The sequence below is a fragment of the Leptonotus elevatus genome, chromosome 18, assembly GCF_054856555.1.
Source record: "Leptonotus elevatus isolate MCC_2025b chromosome 18, RoL_Lele_1.0, whole genome shotgun sequence".
In the NCBI taxonomy this organism is placed as follows: domain Eukaryota; kingdom Metazoa; phylum Chordata; class Actinopteri; order Syngnathiformes; family Syngnathidae; genus Leptonotus; species Leptonotus elevatus.
Genome location: NC_141256.1, coordinates 12,196,242 through 12,219,260, shown reverse-complemented (window position 1 = coordinate 12,219,260; position 23,019 = coordinate 12,196,242). Strand labels below are relative to the sequence as shown.

The 23,019-nt window shown below is 38.9% G+C and overlaps 1 protein-coding gene and 1 long non-coding RNA gene across 2 annotated transcripts; one reads left to right on the top strand and one right to left on the bottom strand.

The window, feature by feature from the left end:
* Positions 1-1,852: 1,852 nt before the first annotated feature.
* LOC147158645 (uncharacterized) lies at positions 1,853-17,750 on the bottom strand. The gene is made up of 2 exons (XR_015090659.1): positions 17,554-17,750; positions 1,853-2,295 (listed from the first exon to the last, which is right to left on the bottom strand). It is a non-coding gene; the product is annotated as an uncharacterized LOC147158645 (long non-coding RNA).
* rhag (Rh associated glycoprotein) lies at positions 14,725-22,989 on the top strand. Its single transcript, XM_086060420.1, has 10 exons — positions 14,725-15,017; positions 17,581-17,764; positions 19,084-19,234; positions 19,373-19,520; positions 19,687-19,853; positions 19,942-20,079; positions 20,144-20,265; positions 20,335-20,408; positions 21,231-21,304; positions 21,903-22,989. The coding sequence occupies exons 1-10, from the start codon at positions 14,801-14,803 to the stop codon at positions 21,975-21,977; spliced, it is 1,350 nt and encodes a 449-aa protein (XP_085916546.1). The 5' UTR covers positions 14,725-14,800; the 3' UTR covers positions 21,978-22,989.
* Positions 22,990-23,019: the final 30 nt, after the last annotated feature.

Sequence of the window (23,019 nt, the reverse complement as noted above, 5' to 3'; positions counted from 1 at the left end):
ACATTGTCTGTTCCAGTGGGTCGTCATCATCATCATCATCATCATCATCATCATCATCATCATCATCACAAAAATGGCGAGTAGTTGAAAGGTCAAATTGTTACCTACTTCCTCATGTTTTCTTTTCTTCCATCTAAGAAACTCGGGCAGCTTATTAGCGAACCGCCAGGCTCCCTCTGTTGGTCATTGTTATTTTTGGTGTTTCTCGGACGGGTTGTGTCAGCGAAGACAAAATCCTTGCGTGTTTTTACTGGCCAATAAATCTGATTCTGATTCTGTTACATCAAGGCACAATTATTAGGCCTGGTGCACGATCGATTCCTTGAAAGGGGAAAAAATACATCATAATTAAAATACAGTAAAAAGAAAAAAGTATATTATAGTGGTACATAGTCATTATTAATAGAAAAAAAACATTTTGGCATGTAAAAACATACTACATACATTTGGATATTCTTAAAATTTAAATGATACTTTATTTATGAAAGCAATACAAAAGAAGTATCCTGGCTAGTCCATTACTCATAAGCCATCCACGTGGATGTTTCCTGGTTGCCACGGCAACAACAAACAGTCTCCTTATTACAAAGCCAGCGTACACGATTCAAATAATTTTGAAGCTCTCCAGTATGAAATTGTTGTGAGTCCCAGGCAATGTGTTGAAGGATAAACATCATTTGGAAGTGAATTATCCGAAGGTGACTCATAATTTCGCAGCGCTACTTAACAGCCGAGTATGTTTTCATTTTCCTCATGAATCCACTTCAGCGTCTAAGACTTCCTATTGCATGTGCTACTATTAAAATGAGCTTCTTTTCCAAGTGATAATAAGCTGCTTTCACTGAAAATAAACACTCGAGGTTGGCCAAAGTAGAAAGTATTTTTTTTAAATGTATGTGCCAGCCTAAAAAACACCTGCTTCTGGTGTTCTATAATATTCTGACCTAAAAAAAAAAAAGCAGACAGGTAAGTTTATTATTATTATTATCAATTATTTTCTGTTGTACCCCCCAACTCTTCGACAAATAATATAATTTGCCTATAAAATTTTATTAAGTGCAACAGCAGTGTATCCTTATTAGCAATAAAGTCAACAAAAATGAAAAAAAATAACTTTGTTAACATTGTTTTTTTTTTGTCTGTAATGTAAACGATTTGAAAGGCATCAATTTTTCAAAAATTCCCTTCAAAAATTTAAATAGCACCACTGCCATCTACTGTAATGGATATGCAGTTACATTTTATTCTAGTACAAAAAAAAAGCATGTTACCTGTGATCACCTGGGCTATTTCTTTTTTTTTTTTACAGTACCTTTATATTTAAAAGGTGCATTGTGCTGTCTATAAAGGTAATATTAAAACGTTTTCTACATCATGCATGCTCCACCAATGCCCAGATGAGTACGAAAAGCCCTGACTGTTTTACTCTGACTGCACCTATCGGCTTTTATCTTCCCTTTATAGTTAAGTGCGCGGACCCTCACACTCCACAGTTTGTTTGGGGAGGGGCGGAGTTTTTCTTACCTCATTTGAAGTCATGTCTTCGTTTGTCAACTGCGGCTGTCGCTTTAAGATCGTGCACGTTACTCGCACGCGCACCATGAACGAGCCTGACACTGGAAAAAAAGTGACAAACTGCACAAAGATCCTCCAAACATATTTAAGAGTTAGTACTTTTTATTTGAGAACTGTTGACCCCCACATACAGTGCGTTTCGGCATACGTGGATTTGCTTATTTGTGATCCCCCCTCCCCCTTTATTTTCAATTCATGAACTTTTATATTTACTATATATTAGAATTTCAATGGAGAACATATTGAATGTTCATCTGCTTAAAAAAAAAAAAAAAAATTCTCTTCTACCCCCAAACCCCCCACAATGTATATCAGTGGCCGTTTATTATACGCGGATTTTCGCTGTTCACGGGCCAGCCCAGTACCCCCCCCATGGGTGGACTGTACAAAAGTTGAATCTGAATTATTATTTTTTTTACACCAGTATCTGGACCCACCTGTAGTGAAGACAAAGTAAAGCAGTCTTACTTCCAATTGCAGAACTGAAAGATAAGAAGACCGCCTGAAAGTGGGTGGAGTTAAGAGAGGCAGATAAGGGGTGAGTCTTTCCCTCTGCCAGTGTGTCCAGTGATAGCGGATGTCCTCCCGCTTGGCGCAGCGTGATAAGGCCCATCGTGCCATTCTGCGGCCCTTATCGCCTTCAGCAGTCGGCTACGACTGTTGGTGCCAAGGCCACAGGATGCTCTGGACTTCGTGGCATCACTTAGTCCTCTTCGTCTTCTATGGTAGAAAAGAGAAGACGGCATATCGTTGTCAAACGTCAATGCAAGTTATTCGAAACATTTGTTTTAAAAGCTGTGGCATTTAAAAAAAAAATAATAATAAATAAGAAGGTTTTTCTTTAATGAAAGTTAGGATGCAAATCAGGTCGGATCATCAGTGTGTCCAGACTGAAGACATGTTCATTTAGTCTGGTGTGTTATCGCTCTCTGGATCAGAAACAGGATGTCGGGTGGGAGGGAGAGGACAGTTTACTTCATTTTAAAAAAAAAAGTGCGAAGCCCAGTGCAGCAAAATGAAGAGTTAATCTTCACTGATTTTGCCTTAAGGACCGATGAGAAATACCGCACATCTGGGTAGTCGCATCGCATGAAAGGCTATAAGCAGAAATGTTTCGCGAGGTTGTTGCAAAAAAAGACATGGCAAAAAATTGAAATACATTTTCCTCATAAGCACTCAAAAGTCCCTTCAATGGCAAGAATCAATTTCTTGCCATGGTGGGCGAGTTCCCTACTACATTTACTGCCTCAATTGTAATATTTGTTCCCTAAAATTGCATTAATTTATTCCCAACAGTCTATTTTCTTTATTTTGGAGTGTTTTTCTTGGCTGCACTACTTCCATTTTTTTTTGGTCTGTCAGAATCAGAACAGTTGGTTCATATAACTCCAACTATATCATCAATGGGACTTTGGCTTTAACCAATCAGATTTTAAATACGTGAGCTGGTACCAAAATTTCAAATTTTCATGTATAATAAATAATAGCAAGGATTTTTTTTTGTTACGCTTTTTACCCTAACTTGAACAATACTTGAACCAACCACTACTGTTGATTTCTTATGTCAAAACTAGTAATCCATCAATTTGTTGTGTATATGGACTAAAACAATCAGACGATTAAAAATGTATTTAGTTCGCCATGACGGACCATGAAAATAGTGTATAAAAATTTTAATGTATTTTTTTTAATTTTTTAAAAAAAAATATTTTTTTTTATGTATTGTTAATCCAGCCATTAAGTCACTCACTTGCCAGCCCAGTAAAAATGCATCTTTGACGTCAGTGGCCCATGCCGCAGGTGCCACCTGCTCGTCGCCGTCATCGACCGCATTAGCGGCGAGGAAACGTTCAAACGCGCCTCTGATGAAAGCAGAACGTCTTAAAAAAAGAACAACAAAAAATAAAAAAAAGAACGTGACGAGCGTAGGGCTTCCTTCCTTCGCTGGAGTGCTACGAGACGCGGGGAAACAACATTGGCCTCTTATGCTTTCATAACACGCGCGAGGCAAAAGTCTTCCGAAAACACAACAGCTCGGTCGCATGCCGCAGCACCGACAGATCAAGTTCTTTGATAAGGAGGAAAGGACCACTGTATGTAAAGGTAGACATACTTCCATATATTGTCCTAACAATCACATGCGTGATGGACTTAAAGCGCAGTATAAGCCGTATGTACGTGGAGCGCTTCCTAAAGTTCACGTCATGTTATTGTTTTATGAGCAAAGCGTCATGGCACACGCCCAAGACGGAGCTCTCCCAGGATGCTCGGCTTAGAACGCGTCTGCTTCATGTCAGCCATCAGCCAGGCCCGTGTTGTTGTTTTTTCTACGTGCCAACGCTTCTCTCGCTGGAAATCTACATTTAAACAAACAAATTGTGCAAAAGGGAGAGCCGAAAGCGCAGGAAATGGTTAAAGTGGGTGTCGGCCAAACACAATGTATGCGATTGTGTAGAATCAAGATGTACTTTTCCGAATGGATATTTAAGTGGAAAATCATTCATTAATTATTTTTTCCTCCAACATTTTTTTAATTAACTCATTTACTGCCATTGACGGTTATAAACATCAAAAAATCATTTTAACTATTTCTATTAGTTTAGACTTTTTTTTATTGTACATTTATAACAGATATAAAATTTGTGATTAATCGTTGAGTTAACTATTGAAGTCATGCGATTAATTACGATTAAAAATTGTATTCGCCTGACGCCCCTAATTTTTAACAATCATATAGTCAGGTGATTAACATTTTTAATCGTAATTAATCACATGACTCCACTAGTTAACTCACGATTAATAACAAATTTTATATCTGTTCTAAATGTACAATAAAAAAAAAATTCTAGGTTTTCATACTCATGTTAACAAAAGTGAGGATTTTTTTTTTTAACTAACAGAAATAGTTTAAATACATTTTTGACGTTTATAGTCGTCAATGGCAGTGAATGAGTTAAAAAAAAGAAGCGTATTACAACAACAACAACAACAACAACAACAAAAAAGCATTCTCTCATAAACAATGATCTACAGGGACTTAAACGCACCATAGCTTTTCTCTGATTTGACCACTTACGACACAAATGGGAGGTAAAAAGATTTAAGTTGAGCGTTAAAACATCACAGCTCTACTCCAATACGTAACACCACTCGCACGACAAAACGATATCGATGTCATGCACCAGAACGCCCTGGAATTGAATGGATATAAGCAAGAATTTGTTCTCCTGTTGCTTTAAGACGAATGTATCTGCTGTTTCACAAGCAGTCACTGTGATCAACTACAAAAACAAGAGGTTTATCCAATAATAATTTGTTGGCACACAATCATTAGATTAAATAGTCAATATCAGTGCAAATAGGACTGATTTTTAATGTACAGTGGATATAAAAAGTCTACACACCCCTATTCATGTGCCAGGATTTGTGAAATAAAAACAATTGGATCAAGGTAAATCATCCAAAAATATTTCTCATCATTATTTGATCTATATTGTGTTCAACTTTTTTTGGTAAAAAAATAAATAAATAAAAAATAAAAATAATCTGTTTTGAAAAGTTATTACCCTTTTTTTATTCATGTTTGTATTGAGATTTATATGTCACGATAATGGCAGAAACATTTTTTATTCATTGAAATAATTTATATTGGTCTCATCTATTTATAGCATGAAAAATGTGGCATTTGAACAGGGGTGTGTAGACTTTTTATACCCACTGACTGTAATATTTCCTGAAATTATTGAAAACATCACTTCATAAAACATGATGTGCTATATATGTGAGTATAATTATCTTCATAACATTAGTCATTTCGTAAAATAGCTAACAAAAACGCCTCCATTTTCATTTAAATCTATTCATGAATGTTTTACTACTGCAATTGTTATTAAATATATATATATAGATAGTTTATCAAATGTGTTAATGGAAAAAAAAAGTCTTTATCAATGTAAATGGCGGGTCTATACAGTAAATGCCATCTAGTGACTTTATGATTAGTTTTTTAAAATTTATATTTGGGAAACCAGGTAGCCTTAAAACACTCATCAATATTGCACGAGATATTTTTTTTTCATGTTCTCACTCATTCTTTTCGCAGCTCTTGACTTTAATACAAAATAAACCCCCATGGGTCTTTCTATCTGTTTACCGCTGCTGCCAAATAGTAATCTGACATTTGACATTCACACACAAAAGGGGGGATGGGGTGTGAGCATTCCTTTTTCTCATCCTGGTGAATCTGGTAGCCATTAGCTGGTGTCAGACACATGTAGGGACCAAATCTATTAGCTTCACCCCCCAACATGTGGTCACGGGAGGGTCAATCCTTCGGGGTTCCTTAATTCAGACGCATTCCTTGCTAGCAGATATGTGGTGGGAGAAAATTGTTTGGGAAGTGGAGTCCTCTTCAATTCACAGTTTTTTTGTGCGCTTCCCTTGACTTACAAGTTTCGCTAGTTTTTTTTTTTTTGCAGAGGATAAAGAATATATGCCTGTGAGTTTTGTTGTATGTGCTGTCTGATGGTTTGTGTGTGTTCAAATATAGGTTGTCTAAAGGTTTGTATATAGACCGCAGCATCGATGCAAGTTTCATTAGCTCATCTGTGGAGTTTCTCAATATGTATTAGCATTAAGCTAGCTGACTGGGAAAGTTATGTGGTTTAGTTAAACACACAATGTGTTGAGTCTTTTTTATGTTTAGTTGACAGTATATAAATTATATAAATTATTATTTTTTAGTTATTAAAATGCATTTTATTATTTTTTTGACTATTGACTGTATGTATTCATTTTTATTCATTTCATTGTATATATATATATGCATTTAATTATATTATCAAGTTTTACTTCCTTCTTTTTGGACTGGAAGTTCCAGTATAGAAATTTACTTTGTAAATGCATTTTTTTGTACTGAATATTGGAATCATCATCATTTCCAGTTTGAGTCTGTTTTGCTCATCAGTGTACATGCATTTTACATTTTAAAGTGAAATGATTACATACCGTTATTTAAACGCACACGCTATAGTTATTGTGTTACTGTGACACCATCAATAACACGCAAGGGGAGATGATCTGCAAATGTTTTCAGTCCAGTTCATATTGGGGTCTTGCCCTCTCTCGAGGGTGCCTGGGTTCCCAGTCACGCCGTGTTCAAGTGGGACTGTTGCATGGTAACAAGTTTTTTTTTTTGGGCAGCACTTATTCGAAAAGATGGCTCAGCTTTAACAAAAATGTAAGTGGCCTTTAACTCATTCACTGCCATTGATAGCTGTAGACGTCAAATATTCATTTGAACTACTTCTTTTAGTTTAAAAAAAAATTCCCACTTAAGTTAACAAGAGTATGAAAACCTAGAAAAAAAAATATTGGACATTTAGAACAGATATAAAATTTGTGATTAATCGTGAGTTAACTATTGAAGTCATGCAATTAATTACAATTAAATAATTTAATCGCTTGACGTGATTTAAAAAAATAAAAAGAAAAGATTATAAAAAATTAGGGGCGTCAGGCGATTAAAATTGTTAATCGTAATTAATCGCATGACTTCACTAGTACATTTTATAACTGTTCTAAATGTACAATTAAAAAATCTAGGTTTTCATACTCTTGTTAACAAAAGTGGGGGAAAAAATTTAACTAATAGAAACAGTTCAAAATAATTTTTGACGTCTATAGCCGTCAATGGCAGTGAATGAGTTAAGAAAATTAAAGTGTCACCTAAAAATCTGCCTGACTTGCTATTACTTTGTTGAAGTCAACTTCGCCATCCTGACAATGTAAATGATTGTTTAGCCCCTAATTAAATAAACATGCAATTAAAAAAACAATAGTAGGGGTATACGAAGCAAAACAAGGAAACCCTGCCTTTTTCTTTACGACTTCTTAATGGACACTTTCCAATAGTTGACAACAGTGGATGCCGCCATATGATCTATTCAACTGGATGCAGTCACAATGAAACGTAACCCCTCTGAGAAAAAGGCCAAAACATTAGCATGTGAAACTTTTGCGATGTAACTATTGCTTGAAAAGGAACCATGTCTTTGGAAATATGTTTGGATCACCCACGTCATGAGAAAAGCTGAACGACGGGAGAACGAACACGAACGTTCCCACATGAGGAATTCTATACAGCCAATCAGGATAACGCAAATGTTATTCTGAAAGTTGCATGGCCCAATTGTTTGTATTGAATATTTCCAGTGTTTTACAGCATGTTTGACAAGAGCCATTAATCATTGCATATATACAAGTCTAATCCCAATGGTATGGACTGCCTTGACGTGTGCGTGACACAAAAAAAAAGAAGTTCCCTCCCTTTTCCACTATGCCGACATGCCTCAGCCCAACGATCTCTCCACATCCTGTCAATTGAAAGCCCACTCCCCACGCTAGCAAATCAGGATGTTTTTTTTGTTTAGTTTTTTTACCCCCAACCCTCCCCTTCATGTCTATGGGAAGGGTCGGGACCCAATCATTTGAGTTTTTAATAGGATGCAGTGATAACGGTGGCAGGTTGATTGCCACATGGAGCCAAATGAGGAAAGGGTGCGGTGAAGGAGGCCTCAATTAGGGCAGTCGAAAGAATGCTCGGCGAGATAAAGCAATTACATGTCGCTGCGGCCAGGAGGATGTTAAATGTCAGGATGGACTGCAGGGGAAGCTTGGATGAATTAAAAAAAAAAAAAAGTGTCGTTCGGAGGCTCCAAACGCAATTCCAGTTCATGTTAACATTCAAAACGATCAAAATGGCATTTAACACATGACGTTACGATGTCGACTCCCACCTTCCCCGCACTCAAAAAATATCTTATCGTACATTTCGGGCTCGCAATGGCCTGAGACCAACGCTCGGCTTGTTTTATCTCGCAAATTGAGGAAACTAGAAAGTACAGCGACGACTTATCTGCGTGCGCAAGCAAACAGAAGAAGTCCCACGTCGCTGCAAATTAAGACCTCACCCCCTCCTCCCCACCTCCTCCACAGCTGGCCAGCTACAAACACACACACACACACACACACACACAAACACACACACACACACACACACACACACGTAACCCCCCCCCCCCCAATGGGCCGCAAACAGTAAGCAAGGGTTGAAAAGGCTTTGTAGACCCAACAGGCAGGAACCGGCTGTTGTAATCAAGGTATTACGTAATTGTAATCAAAGCACAGTACGGTGGAACTTGAAAGTTTCAGGACGCTGGGCAAGCTCCAATTTATTTATACAAATAAAGTTCCCACGCGCAATTAATGGGAATTGATTAAACTGTTGCCGTCAAAACTGGTGCATCTTCTACACAGCAAAAAAATGAAAAGTAACAGTACACACAGGGCTATATTTTTGTGACCAGCGCAAATATGGCACGAGGCATCTTATAAATATGCGCGGGGGCTGGTTAGACCAAGTGTTGGTAATATCTCAGACGGGTGCAAGATAGCGCTTTTTTTTTTTAAAGTGCGGTTTGTGCCAATGTGAGTTTAACACTGGCTCCTCTCAATCCCTTTAAATTTAATGAACTCACATCTAGCATGGAGACATCTTCAATATGTCCGCAGATCTCATGTATTTTTCCCAAAACTCTATACAGGAATGAGATTCAAATCCACAATCTCCAAATGTTGAGGGTATCTGCTAACTACATGGCTACCTTGCAGCTGCTAAGTTGGAAATAACAATAAAAGAAGAATGGAATTTACTGAATTTCAAGTCTATTCATGGGGGGGCGAAACATTTTGAAAATGATATCTACATGCAAGCAAATCTGAGGGTGACTATAGCGTCCCAAAAACGGATCACGTTCGACCTTACAAGTTCAACTGTACAAACGCATAACTTTCATTTCTCTGCATCACGTTTCGCACATGTGGTTTTGCTTTCATATTTAGCCCACGCTCGTCGCGCATGCGGCTACTTTTGACTTATGTCCGCCATACGTTCCACACAGCAACACGATAGTCATGCCGCTCAACAACCCCCCCCTCGCGCACCTGGTTAACGTCCAAGTGCTCTCGGTGCTCGTCAAACTCCATCTGGAATTGTGTGGGAAGCTTTATATGTTCAAAGCGTGCAGTGGTATGTGCACGCATGAAAGATGCAACATGTGACCGGCTGAAGCTGCTGCTATTTTACATTCTTTCCAAATGTATGTGCTGATGTTGTACGTTATAGTTTCTACGCAAATAATTAAAAAACGGAGGCAATCCGACAAACTACGTGCACTGCTCAAACAAAGGGAGATAACTGTACAGCGTCTATAGCATAAATAGCTCCCGCTACACGATGAGAGCTTGCGATTGTTCTTGATTACTAACATCTAACATGCTGATTAGCCACCAGCGGAGACTTTCCTCTAAACTCCGAGTTTGCTTATCAGGATGGACAACTGTTCCCCTCAGCTCCTGACACAGGAAATGTGGTTTGGAGTAAATGGACATGGCGGGGTAAGCAAAAAGAGGAGTTTCATAATTGCTATCTTTTGTATTTCAGATGCATGTTTGCTATAAAACAGCCCATATTCTTACTCTGCAGTGGGAAGTAATACATTTAAGTAACTTATTTACTTTATACCAAAAAAAAAAATCTGTTTCATCTGAAAAACGACATATAGGTGATGTGTACATTTTAGTTGCTATCGTTAGCAGTTGGCAATGTTAGCAATGCTAAGGGAGCACACTGTTTTGCTAGCCTATAAGTTGAGTTAAGAGAGTTCATGATTTAAAAAGTATAGGAGTCCAACAAATACTTTTTACACAAGTATATGTAACTTAAGTATATAGCTCTGGTTCAATGTGCGTTTTAGAAAACAACACTTTCGTGTTTTTAACCAGTCCTGACGTCACAACCGAAACAGGAAGTGGAGCAGGAGGCTAGTTTAGCTTAGTTGCTAATACACTCTCAGGAAAAGGGGCTCGTATGGGTCAATTATTGGTCTTCAATGTACATATTTTTGTCATGTTCACAATTTAACCTGTAGGTTACAAAGTACTGTTTATGGTTAGAAACTTTACACAAATGGTCCAAGCGGGCAAAGGTAACATGTCGGTACCTTTTTGTTTACAAGTGCTCGGGCCTGTGTGAATAAAAACTGCATTTTGATTCATTTTGGTGGCATTTGACAGACGCGTGGCTATTCAGTGGATGACGTAATCTCGCCTTTAAACAGAAGTCTAACATCAAATGTGTTTAATAATAATAGAATAAATAATAACGTGTTTAATTAGGTTAGCTCGGACTCCAAACTCCACGCCTAACACTGCTTGGGCGTAACGTGCGAATTGGACCGCTTCCACATCTGATGTGACCCCCCGACAAAGATTTCCAACATTGAAGTTTAAACACTAACGAAAACAATCGGCTGTTATTTAAGGAAGTTGCTTGTATGTCTGCTTTGAGCCGGCTCCATCGGCTTGTGTTGGAATGGTGAAGTCATGGCACGTCTGATAAGAAATATTTGTAGTACCTCCGCAGGAAATGTGTGTAAACAGAGTAAAGAGATTCTAAAGTGCAAGGACGCGGCTCTTAAATAATTCATAAATCAGAGTGGATGAGACGGCTTGTTTCATCTTGAATATTAATTGTTCATCTTCCCTTCGAAAGAAATTTAGGACAATTGTATGGCAGGAACTCTAAAATACGAAAATACGAACGGAGGGCCAACTTCGCATTCCAAATGTCACCGCAGTCATGCCAATACAGTATTTATAAATATATACATAAAAAATAGGACATTTGATGATTGCCAACTACGATGTACACTCTGCTTATCTTCTTTCTCTCCTTTGTGGCCATTCTTGACAATCACACCATGTTTTTGTGGTTCAATAAAGAAAAATGCAATAAAGTATTACAGTCTTTGTTCACTCTGAATCTGAAATTCATCAATTAATCAGCCCTATATGCGCGCAAAACTTTTGTCTCCGCCATTACGCAACGTATAGTGGGACAAACAATCTTCGGTCCATCTGTCGCAGTCATGAATCTTACTGCATCCGATACTCAAGAGGGTTCAACCAGCGTGGCAGGCAGTCTTCTGATGGATTACCACTTGAAGCAGATTTCTTTGCATCGGGACATTCCCGGAGAAGTTTGAACCAACCAGATGTACGGGTTCAAATGGAGGTTCAGCGTTTTATGTGCCTTGCATCTAATTGCTTCGTGATTAAAACCAGGAAGCCGTAAAGGCAGATTGATGCGATCAGAAGTTATAAAACATTCTCGGCAAACGGTAAAGTACTTAGTTGTCATCCTACTAACGGGGTCCTGCTTACTAGATAAGGCCGCTGTGCGTTTGTGCGAAGCGGTGTCGATCCTCTGGGGGTCAACACGACGCCACATTCCTCACTTAGGAGGAATCCCCCCCGTATACATACGTACGTATATTCTCGATACGATCCAGAGGGCCCTGTTGTTGTGAACGGACACATTCCAGGCACATTCCAGCCAGTTCCTTCATTAATCAATGATGTAAAGCCGTCTTATGACCGATGGCGATCGGACGGAAAACTATTTCTTCTACTCGTGAGATGCTATAAATCCTTTTAAGGTCCTGTATAGGAAAGGTATGCATTTTCACCCCTGCTTTCAATTGGTTGCAGGTTTGAAAGCAGAAGCTGTCAGCCTCCGAAATGGTTCAATGCTAGGTGAGTTGTTGTTGCTAAGAGATTGTCGTACCTCTTGGGAAATAGCCGAGAGTCCGCAGCTGAATGGGTCGTCACTCTGGCTGTTTGGGCAGCTGGCAAGACAGCAAGTCGTACAGTAAACAAGCTTGCGTGCACGCTGTCGGCATTTAGACCAATCCGCATGACGTGCGCTCTAAAAAAAACTGTCGCAACTATGGGTCAAAAATGGACCGATCCTCTACTTGGGTCTATTTGACCCAACTTTGAGTCAAGAAATGGGTCAAATTGACCCGCAAAGTATATCAGTCCCATTTTGTATCCATAATTGGGTTACTTTTGACTCAACTGTTTTTAGAGTGTGAAGTATCTGCTGAAGTGAGTTCATGTTAAAAATGGCGATCTCCAATTGCCCGCATGAAACATGTGGCTGACTGCTCCGAATAATCGACTCCTAATCGATTATCAAATTAACCTACAACTATTTTAGAACCATTGTTTAACTTAAAACAGTCCAAATACTCAGATTTCAGCCTCTCAAAAGTAATTATTCTGCTTTCTGTAGTCCTTCATGCTAAAATAAAAAGGTTAAGATATTGCTTGTCCTTTAGCTGTTGTTCTTATTACATAAACAATACCAAATATTTGGTTAATAAACAGTCATTGGGAAATGTGAGCCACTTCAATCGACCAGGAGAAGCCCGATCAGGCAAAACACACAATTAGATCTGCGCTAGTTTAAACCGTATGGGAAAATCAATTCAAAATCCTAATGAAAAAAAAGAAAAAAAAGAAACTGTGTTGGACCTGCCATTTGTCACGTTCACTAAATATAACACTGCTCAAAGAATGCCTCCATTGGAGGCTCGGCGGAGGTTCTACAAGGGCGGCAATAATAGTCGTGCAAAATTGGAAAAGGATAGAGGACTGTTTATGTTGTTATTATGTTAATAGAGAACAAGCAGCATGTGACTGTCACAGTCAAGGATGAATGACTGCGCTAAGTGGACTATAAATCCTGCCTTTGAAACAATACACTGCCACATATCAGAGAAAAACCTTAGCGTGCGCATACGCGGCGTAATAAGCGTTTTTGTTATCTCTCAACATTTGGAAGTCCTTTGCCAAATACGCTCGGAAAATTGCTCCAAAACAAACAGAAATGTGTCGTTGGCATTGATGAACAACTCGGCTCATTCATGAAAGTCTCCAGGCCCCGAAAATGAGAGACCTGCTGTTTTCCCCGAGCCAATTGTGCGAGCTGTGGGTCAGAACCTGGGGCCCGATCACAGCTGTCGGCATGGGAAAGTGGGAAAAGAAACACTTTTTCCCCAGTTGTTGGCTTACAAATAGAAATTCTGATATTCGCTCGCAGTGATTGAGTGCCTTTTGTGTGACTTGTGGCAACTAATTGACATCCACATGACTGGAATGTTACAACGATAACAACTTTGAATTGCTTGCTACTCCCAAGAGGAACGTATACAAATCAACAAAATGGCTTCACCAGAAGAAAATCAAAGCCAGTCAGAGACCAGACCTAAATCCAATTGTGAGTATTGTGAAGTCCAGATGTGCTGTGATGATAGATTACTATCCATAAAGACTCAATTCAAGCAATTTTTGTACATTTATACTGTATGTATATTTGGATCACATAAACATAACATTTTAAGGAGGGGTGTGTACACTTTCTATATCCACTGTATCTTAAGACCCCTAAACTAGGGATGGGCAAGTACCGATATGACAACGACAGCCGATACCAGTAATTAGAAGAACAGGAAAATATTATTAACTCACTGATGTCAAAAATTAATTTTAACTATTTCAATTAGTTTAAAAAAAATTCCACTTTTGTTAACAAGAGTATGAAAACCTAGGATTTTTTTTTATAACAGATATAAAAAAAAAAGTATTAATCGTGAGTTAACTATTGAAGTCATGCAATTAATTACAATAAAAAATGGCCTGACACGATTTAAAAAAAAAAAGATTTAAAAAAATTAGGGGTGTCAGTCGCTGAAAATTTTTAATCGGAATTAATCGCATAGATTCACTAGTTAACTTAAATTTTATATCTGTTCTAAATGTGCAATAAATTTTTTTTGTAGGTTTTCATACTCTTGATAACAAAAGTGGGGAAAAAATGTTAAACCAATAGAAATAGTTCAAATGAATTTTTGACGTCTTTAGCCGTCAATGGCAGTGAATGAGTTAATTTCACGCAATTTTTTTGGTTATATCTATTTTTTGTATTAAAATTATGACTTGTATCAGTAGTTATAAGCAATATCAAATATTCCTACTCTACAATAGTGGTAATCACACCACTTTGTTTTTTTGGCTCTGTCACATCAAGCAGGGAGGAAACCCATCCCTGAAAATGAACGGGTAGGGGGGGCGGGGGGGGGCAAAAGCAGCAGGGTGGGTGTTCATCATCCAGCAGGCCCAAAAGCTCTGCTCCGTCATTGGTCACACCAAAACCCCGCATCGGTTTAAAAGCCACGTTCTTCCCTCCCTTCACTCAGTCAGTCACTGAAACCCTTTTGCGCGCGTGTGCGTGTGTGTGTGCGAGCACGTTCCCGTGTGTATGTGTACAGACAGACGACTCTATCAAGTGGGACCCGGGATGCCTGCGTACTCCACCAACATGAGACTCAAGTTCCCCATCGTGGCCTTGGCTTTGGAGGTTATCACCATCATCCTGTTTGCCGTCTTTGTGGTTTACGACGACGGCAAAGGTCACGGCCACGACGCGCACGGCAACGACACGGCCCACCACGAGGAGCCTATGCGGCTCTATCCCAGTAAGTGGAACTGGTGCTACTGGTTTGCTGAGGGATTGGCTGAGTGTTGGGTTGCATACTGGCTGGAAATGTAAAAAAAAAAATAATAATTGGGGTGTCAGGCGATTACAATTTTTAATGGTAATTAATCGCATGATTTCAGTATCCGTTCTAAATGTGCAATAAAATATTGGTTTCTAAGTTTTCATAATCTTGTTAACATAAAAGTGGAAAACATGTTAAACTAAATAAAAAATACAGTCATTTCATATTAATTCATAAAATTGAGTTACAATTAAAAAGATGTACTGTACTGTAAAAAATGTGATATTGATTTATGTTGAGGTCATTTTTCTACCACTAGATGGCATAATTACATTTGTATGATGTTGGTGAGTGCTCAGTGCATTTTTCTTTTCATATTAAAAGCTATCTAATCTTTAACATGAAGTCAAAATTTTTAAAATACAACTTGACCCCAGTCTCCACCAATATATGCTTTATTATTACTGCTTGATTTTGACGTGGGCGTGTCTGCTGCGTTGCAATTCTTACTTTCCAAGCATTGATCATGCGTAAAACTATAAATTAACTCAAAATGAACGCACTCATTCTGACACCCCTATTTGAAACATGTCTACTGATGACGCGCGGCGCTCGGGTTGGGTGTGGCAGGTGTGAAGCTCGGAGATAAGCCTGCTGCTGCGTCCATATCGTCCGTTATGAAATGCCGCCGCCGCCGTGAAAAGCCAAATACAAACCCAAGACAAATAACCAGTGAGACAATTTAACTGCCACTTTTATGGCGCAAAATGATTTCCAGCATCCTTCCTTTCCATTCATATCGGACTCCATTCGCGGCCAAGCGGGAGCAATCGCTACTGGTGAGCGTGAGCTAACGTCCGGGCGTGACGCCAGACGCCGTGGCTTCCTCCCAAATTTTAGCGCCTCGTATTCAGTGCGCTTGCTCAAACTAGATGCAAAACATCATTTCAGTTGTGGACTCTTTTTTTTTTGTAGCGGAATTTGTTCAATCCCTGTTGATCATCCATCCGTTTCATGTGTATTGGCCACATTTTAACAAAGCTTATCTTTAAAAAATAAAATAAAAATGATACAAATAGGAAGATATGCAGATATTTGGACGGATGATTTCATTTGACATGATTTGTGTAAGCGGGCGGTTGTTTATTAGAGTTTGAGGCGGCACGCAAACAAATGTGTGTCACATTTTAAAGTGAAGTCATTCAAAAGTCATTCAAGGTCCTGAACATAGCAAAGAGTTGAATGTTTTGATTGGCAGATTTTAGGGCTGTCACTGTCGATTAATTGAATAATCAAATATACTTTAATTCAAAAAAAATTAAAAATCGCAAAAGTTTTTTTTCCCTCCATGTCTATGGTTTATTAACCAATTATTTGTGTTTTATTTGCTATTGTTTAGTGATTAAAAAAACAAAACGTTTTGGGGTCATTGTTTTACAAAGTGAAAGCAAATGTTTTCAAAAAAAAAATAATAATAATAAATAATAAATAATAATAGTAAATAAAATAAAAAATAAAAATTCATTACAGCAATCAGAGAATAATTAGTGCTGAGCTTTTTGTACAATTATAATCTAAATAATGGCTCTAAGCAATGACTCTGATACTAAAATAGTTATCGATTGTGATCATCGATTACTTGTCAATTAACTGATTGCTTTTGCCACCTCTTCAAAGCTTAACATAATGCAATGAGAGAGAGAGAGAGAGAGAGAGAGCGAGAGAGAGAGAGAGAGAGAGAGAGCGAGACGTCTTGGCAAACATGCAGGCCTCTCCAGTTTCATAATCAGAGTAGAAGCTTTAAAAAAAAAATCCCCCCCCCCCTTTCAACATCATCTGAACAAGCAATCATCATACAAATCGAGGACTGCCGTGTCCTGTTTAGACAATACCGTCTGCCATGAAATCTGTTATAGCAAAAAAAAAGGAAATTACTTCTATTGTCTTTCTGCCCCTGCTGTTATTCCCATGGATGGAGCACGTCACATTAAATTTAAGGTACCAATTTCCTGCCTTTGAGGGAACACTCGTCATCAACAATAACCTTCCCGACATGAGATGGGAGTATCATTTGTTGTTTTGAATCAAAAGTCTCCAAAGGTGTACGTGGAAAAACCCAAAACATGCTGCATACTTAAAGAGATTCTTCGCTCGTCCCAAAATACTTTCTCCTCACTCTCCCATTCCCCGTCTAAACCTATTAGGGTCATATGCTCTTCATAGAAGCAGAACAAGGCCGCCGACTCGAGAGCTTTTTTTTTTTTTCTCCCGCATCTCATTGGGAGTGTGATTAAATTGCTTTTCAAGCCAACGGGCCACGGCTGACACAACAGCTCCTGTGTAAGGAAACGACTCCCGGGATCCCCACCGGCGCCCAATACATTATTTTGAATAGCTCAAACGAGTGTGCGGGAAAATGAATAGCGCGAGGCCTGTTTTGAATTGAACACGTCACGTAACGAATGGTTCCCATCTAATCCAATATGGCGTCGTATGCGACAAAGGCGCTTACCTCTCCTCCCTTCCTGTGTGTCTGCAGTGTTCCAGGATGTCCACGTTATGATCTTCATCGGTTTCGGCTTCTTGATGACCTTTCTGAAGAGATATGGCTTCAGCAGCGTGGGCGTCAACCTGCTGCTGGCCGCCTTCGGCCTGCAGTGGGGCCTCCTCATGCAGGGCATTTGGCACCTGGATGACGGCAAAATTAAGATCAACATTTTTAAGTAAGGGCCAGCGGCTAAACTCTTAGAGTTTCCATTATTTGCCATACCAGGATTCTGTCCATTTTAAATGTATGCTGCTGGTTAGTATTGTGGAAAATGAATGAGGCAACAAAACCCACTTGTTTTTAATCCATCTCGGGGGCGGCCATTTTGTCACTTGCTTTCGACTGAAAATGATGTCACAGTTGCTCAAGGCCAAGGTAACGACCAATCGCGGCTCACCTGTTGTCTGAATTTTGGTCATGTGACATTCGCAAGCCGAGCCAAAATTGGTTGTTACCTGAATCCTGAGCAACTGTGATGTCATTTTCAGTCGACAGCGAGTGACAAAATGGCCGCCTCCGAGATGGATAAAAACAGGTGGATTTTGCTGCTTAACTTATTCGATGCCATTGACGGCTATAGACTATTTCTATTTAACATTTTGTTCCCATTTTTGTTAACAAAAGTATGAAAACCTAGGAAAAAAAATTAAGTCATGCGATTAATTACGATTACAAATCTGATGCCCCTAATTTATGGGGAAAAAAAATCATTTTTTTTAAAGAAAATATTCTTTAAAAAAAAATCGTAAATCCTAATTAATCACATGACTTCACTAGTTAACTCACTATTAATTCAAATTTTTATATCTGTTCTAATACAATTTCAAAAATTCTAGGTTTTCAAACCCTTGTTAACAAAAGTGGGAAAAACTGTTTTACTAATAAAAATTGTTCAAATGAATTTTTGACATCTATAGCCGTCAATGGCAGCGAATGAGTTAATTCATATTCTACAAACGTGATATTAACTCATTCATTTTTTGACGGCATTGACGGCTATAGATGTCAAAAATTCATTTAAACTACTTCTATTAGTTGAACATTTTTTTCCACTTTTGCTAACACGAGTATGAAAACCTAGGAAAAAAATGTGTGTTATTTAGAACAGATATAAAATTTGTGATTAATCGTTAGTTAACTAGTGAAGTCATGTGATTAATTACAATAAAAAAATAATAATCGCCTGACGGTCGTAATAAAAAAATTTTTTTTTTAAATAAGGGCCGTTTAATCGTAATTAATCGCATGGTCATTTTATATCTGTTATAAATGTACAATAAAAAAAAAATTGCGGTTTTCATCAATGTTAAACTAATCGAAATAGTTCACATGAATTTTGACGTCTATAGTCGTCAATGGCAGCGAATGAGTTCATCGAAATGCCGTGTTTAGACGAGCGCGGGGGGTGCATACAAAATATTATCGTCAAGAAAACTTTTGGGTCGACATCCCTTGCTTTTAACCCCTACCCACTTACGTCTTCTCACCTTGTAGAATCATCAACGCGGACTTCAGCACAGCCACAGTCCTGATCTCCTTCGGCGCAGTTCTCGGTAAGACCAGTCCCTTGCAGCTGCTTATCATGACCATCCTGGAGATCACCATCTTCTCCATCAACGAGCATCTGGTGGCAGAAATCATGGGGGTGAGTTCATCAGCAATTAAATAAACACTGAGAAATAAAAATGACCGAATCCGCTGTCCCTTATAACTCCTTCCTAAACTCATATCGGGTGACTTACAATGAAGAAATAACAGTGTAACAATTCGCTTGTCTTTCCAGGCCAATGATGTCGGGGCCTCCATGATCATCCACGCCTACGGAGCCTATTTCGGTTTGGCCGTGGCTCGAGTACTTTACCGACCCGGCCTGAGGAACGGGCACGAGAACGACGGCTCTGTTTACCATTCTGATCTGTTTGCTATGATCGGTAAAATAACGGTTCTACTCTTGAAAGTCATTTGTCAATGTTCCTAGTTTTGAAGCTCTTGACTTTGCCCCTTTGTTAATTCGCGCCATCTAGTGGACACTAATGTCCCCGCATCTTCAACACTGCAACGACGCTAATCGATTAACATGAGTTGACCTCTCAATAGGGACGGTGTTTCTCTGGATGTTCTGGCCCAGTTTTAACTCAGCCATTGCCGACCCGGGCTTCACCCAGCTGACTGCGGTGATCAACACCTACCTCTCCCTGGCCGCCTGCGTCCTCTCGGCCTACGCCATCTCCAGCCTGGTGGAGCACAAAGGAAAATTGGACATGGTCAGATCCGCTTTCCTGCCTGCCACTGAAATGTGACTTCATTTGCAGTGGAACGTTTGACCCGCGTTGTCGTCTTCATTGTAAACAGGTGCACATTCAGAACGCCACCCTGGCCGGGGGTGTTGCCGTGGGAACCTGCGCCGATATGAACATCGGGCCCTTTGGGGCCATGCTGATCGGATTAGTGGCTGGCATCATTTCCACGCTGGGCTTCAAGTACCTGACTGTGAGTTTGGGAATGACAACATGTAAATATTCAATTGGAAAAATTGTTTCTGTTCTCTCCGCAGCCGGTTCTGGCGTCCAATTTAGGCATCCAGGATACCTGCGGTGTACACAATCTGCACGGCATGCCGGGCATCCTGGGAGGCTTGGCTGGTATTGTGGCTGTGGCTTTGGGGAAAAAGGACGGGTAAGGTTGAGCAATTCAAATATGGTTGTGTTTAGTTTGTGTTTTCAAATCCCGACTGTTCACCTTTAGAGGGAACGCCACCATGCAAGCCGCTGCCTTGGCTTCGTCCCTCGGGTTCGCTTTGGTCGGAGGGGCTATCACAGGTGGGTGGAGATGAGAGATGACACTGTATGTTTTAACCCGTCCTAGGAACATGAAATCAAGAACTTGGGGGTGGAAAGCCAATGATTAGGCGGTGGTAATAGGGTTGTGAATGCGTCGTATGATCATGTGTGTGTATATGCGTAAGACTGCGTCCTAATACATATCGTCTCGTTGCCGTGGAGACAGCCCCGGCTGGTCTAATAAAAAATGAAGCACAGGAGAATGAAGGGATGACATAGGCAAACAAGTTTGCCAATTTTGTGTCGCCAATCTGGCTAGTAGGGGTGTGCCCAAAAAATCGATTCTCATAAGAATCGCAATTGTCATTTAGTACGATTCAGAATCTATTATAAATGTCCCAAAATCGAGTTTATTTAAATTATTTTATACTGTCTTCCCTTTGTTTGTGTGTGCCTTTATTGGGAGCGCTGTTCATGTTGTACCCGATTTGGCCACTGAGGGGCAGTGTGTTTTTTTCAGCATGGAGCCGTTCTTTTGAGTGATAAAAGTGCTAGATTTTTGTTTCGATAATTTTCCAGGTGGAGCTACTGAGCGACATGTTTGGGACACGTTCAAAAATATGTCTAAAATCTAAAATGTACATTTTTTGAGTACGTCGAAAAGTGTGATTAAAGTGCATCAATCCAAGATGGCCTTTTCTGACTACGACTCTCTGGAAGAGTCCATCAACATTCAGCCTTATCTTTGTAAAGGCAGCATGAGATGAAATATTTCAGTGCTTACATTTGAATCGTGAGAACAAGTTACTCGAAAAGAGCAAGATCCAAGGTGACGGAAAATGTGCTTCCCCGATTTCTCAGGTTTAATAATGAAGTTGCCTATCTGGGGGCAACCTCCAGACCAGAACTGCTTCGATGACTCTATTTACTGGGAGGTAAGAAATCCTTTATTTCAGAGATGGTAGCTTTAAGAGTGTAATATTCCACATGATTAACTCATTCACTGCCATTGACGGCTATAGACGTCAAAAATTCATTTGAACTATTTCTAATAGTTTTTTTAAAAGAATCTACTTTTGTTAACAAGAATATGAAAACCTATATTTTTTATTGTACATTTAGAACAGATATAAAATGTGTGATTAATTGTGAGTTAACTAGTGAAGTCATGCAATTAATTACGATTAAAAAATGTAATCACCTGACGCCCCGAATTTTTAATAATCTTTAAGTCGCATCAGGCGATTACATTTTTTAACTGTAATTAATCGCATGACTTCAATAGTTAACTCACGATTAATCACACATTTTATGTCTGTATTTCTAAAAAAAATTCTAGGTTTTCATACTGAAAAAATGTTAAACTAAGAAATTGTTCAAATGAATTTTTGACGTCTATAGCCGTCAATGGCAGTGAATGAGTTCATGTGAAATTCAGGACCTTATATGTGCTCTAAACAGATAGTGCCTGAATAATAATATAACCGCCTTTTAGGATGATATTTGATATTTTTTCAAATAATCCTTTTCCAGGTCCCTGCGGAAGAAGAGGAGAATGAGGAGAGCTTGGCTCATGCAGATCACTCGAAGAACAAAGCAGATGTTTAAAAAAAAAATTTGGAACGCAGAAAAAAAAACAGAGCCCTATATCAGGGACTAGTATTGCTCCATTATGCTCTTAAAATTGCAGTTCAGTATGAATTGAGACATTAGAGCTCCCTGGATAACACAGCATCATTGTTTTCGCATACTAGGGGTCGGCATTATTAGTCAGTTAACTGATCATCAAGAATGTCACTGATTGTATGAAATTGAAACGAGAAGTATGAAGCATCAGCTAGAGGGATATAAATAGCTACATTCATGGAGTCAATTATTTTTATTTTGATAATAGAGAAAAGCCTCTTAAAAATGTATATTTGATCAAAAACACCCATCAGGGTTGTTGTTGTTTTTTTTTGACACTGAAATCAACAGTTCACAAATGAATCATCGCTCAATGCTGGAACACAGCAACACCTGTAAGCTTTTTTTTGTATTATTATTATTATTATTATTTTTACATATTAGTACAGTGTGTGTATTTTTTGTTTTCGTTTTCAAGTACAATGTTATCCTTTCACACGAGTAACACTTTGGGGAAAGACAGGGACGGAACAGACAAGTGACCTCCTCACACTTACATTCTTTCGATGTTCAACGTTCCTGTGATGAACCAACATGTGTGCGTACCCGTGTATGTGTGCGTGTCAGTTTGGTCGTAGCCCTGCAGTTTAAAATCAACCGGTACACAACTTCTATTTTTCCAGATGTCAATAGATGAGAGAGGACAAAAGTTACATTATAAGCACTTTTTCATACAAAATACATCCTGCCGCCATTATGTTACACAAATGAGTCTTTTTGTGTGTGCGTGTGTGTGTGTGTGTGTGTGCGTGTGGGTGAGATCAAACTGACTACATTTCATAAGTAGTAATCGATTCTTCTGCTTTTGTTTTGTCATGTGTGATGCCGAGAACAATGAAAAGCATCAACATTTTGTATTTTTATACAGTGCTACTTGTATTTGTATAATGTACTAACACTGCCATAATTAAAGTTTTGTACGTTATTATACAAATGGGTTTGGTTTGAGACGTCATTATGAGAA

Excerpts from the sequence above, each read along its gene's own strand:
- rhag (XM_086060420.1), top strand. The coding sequence starts at position 14,801 with ATGTGTACAGACAGACGACTCTATCAAGTGGGACCCGGGATGCCTGCG. Across the intron at positions 17,765-19,083 it reads ATTAAGATCAACATTTTTAA|AATCATCAACGCGGACTTCA; the intron begins GTAAGGGCCAGC and ends CTCACCTTGTAG. Across the intron at positions 19,235-19,372 it reads TGGTGGCAGAAATCATGGGG|GCCAATGATGTCGGGGCCTC; the intron begins GTGAGTTCATCA and ends TTGTCTTTCCAG.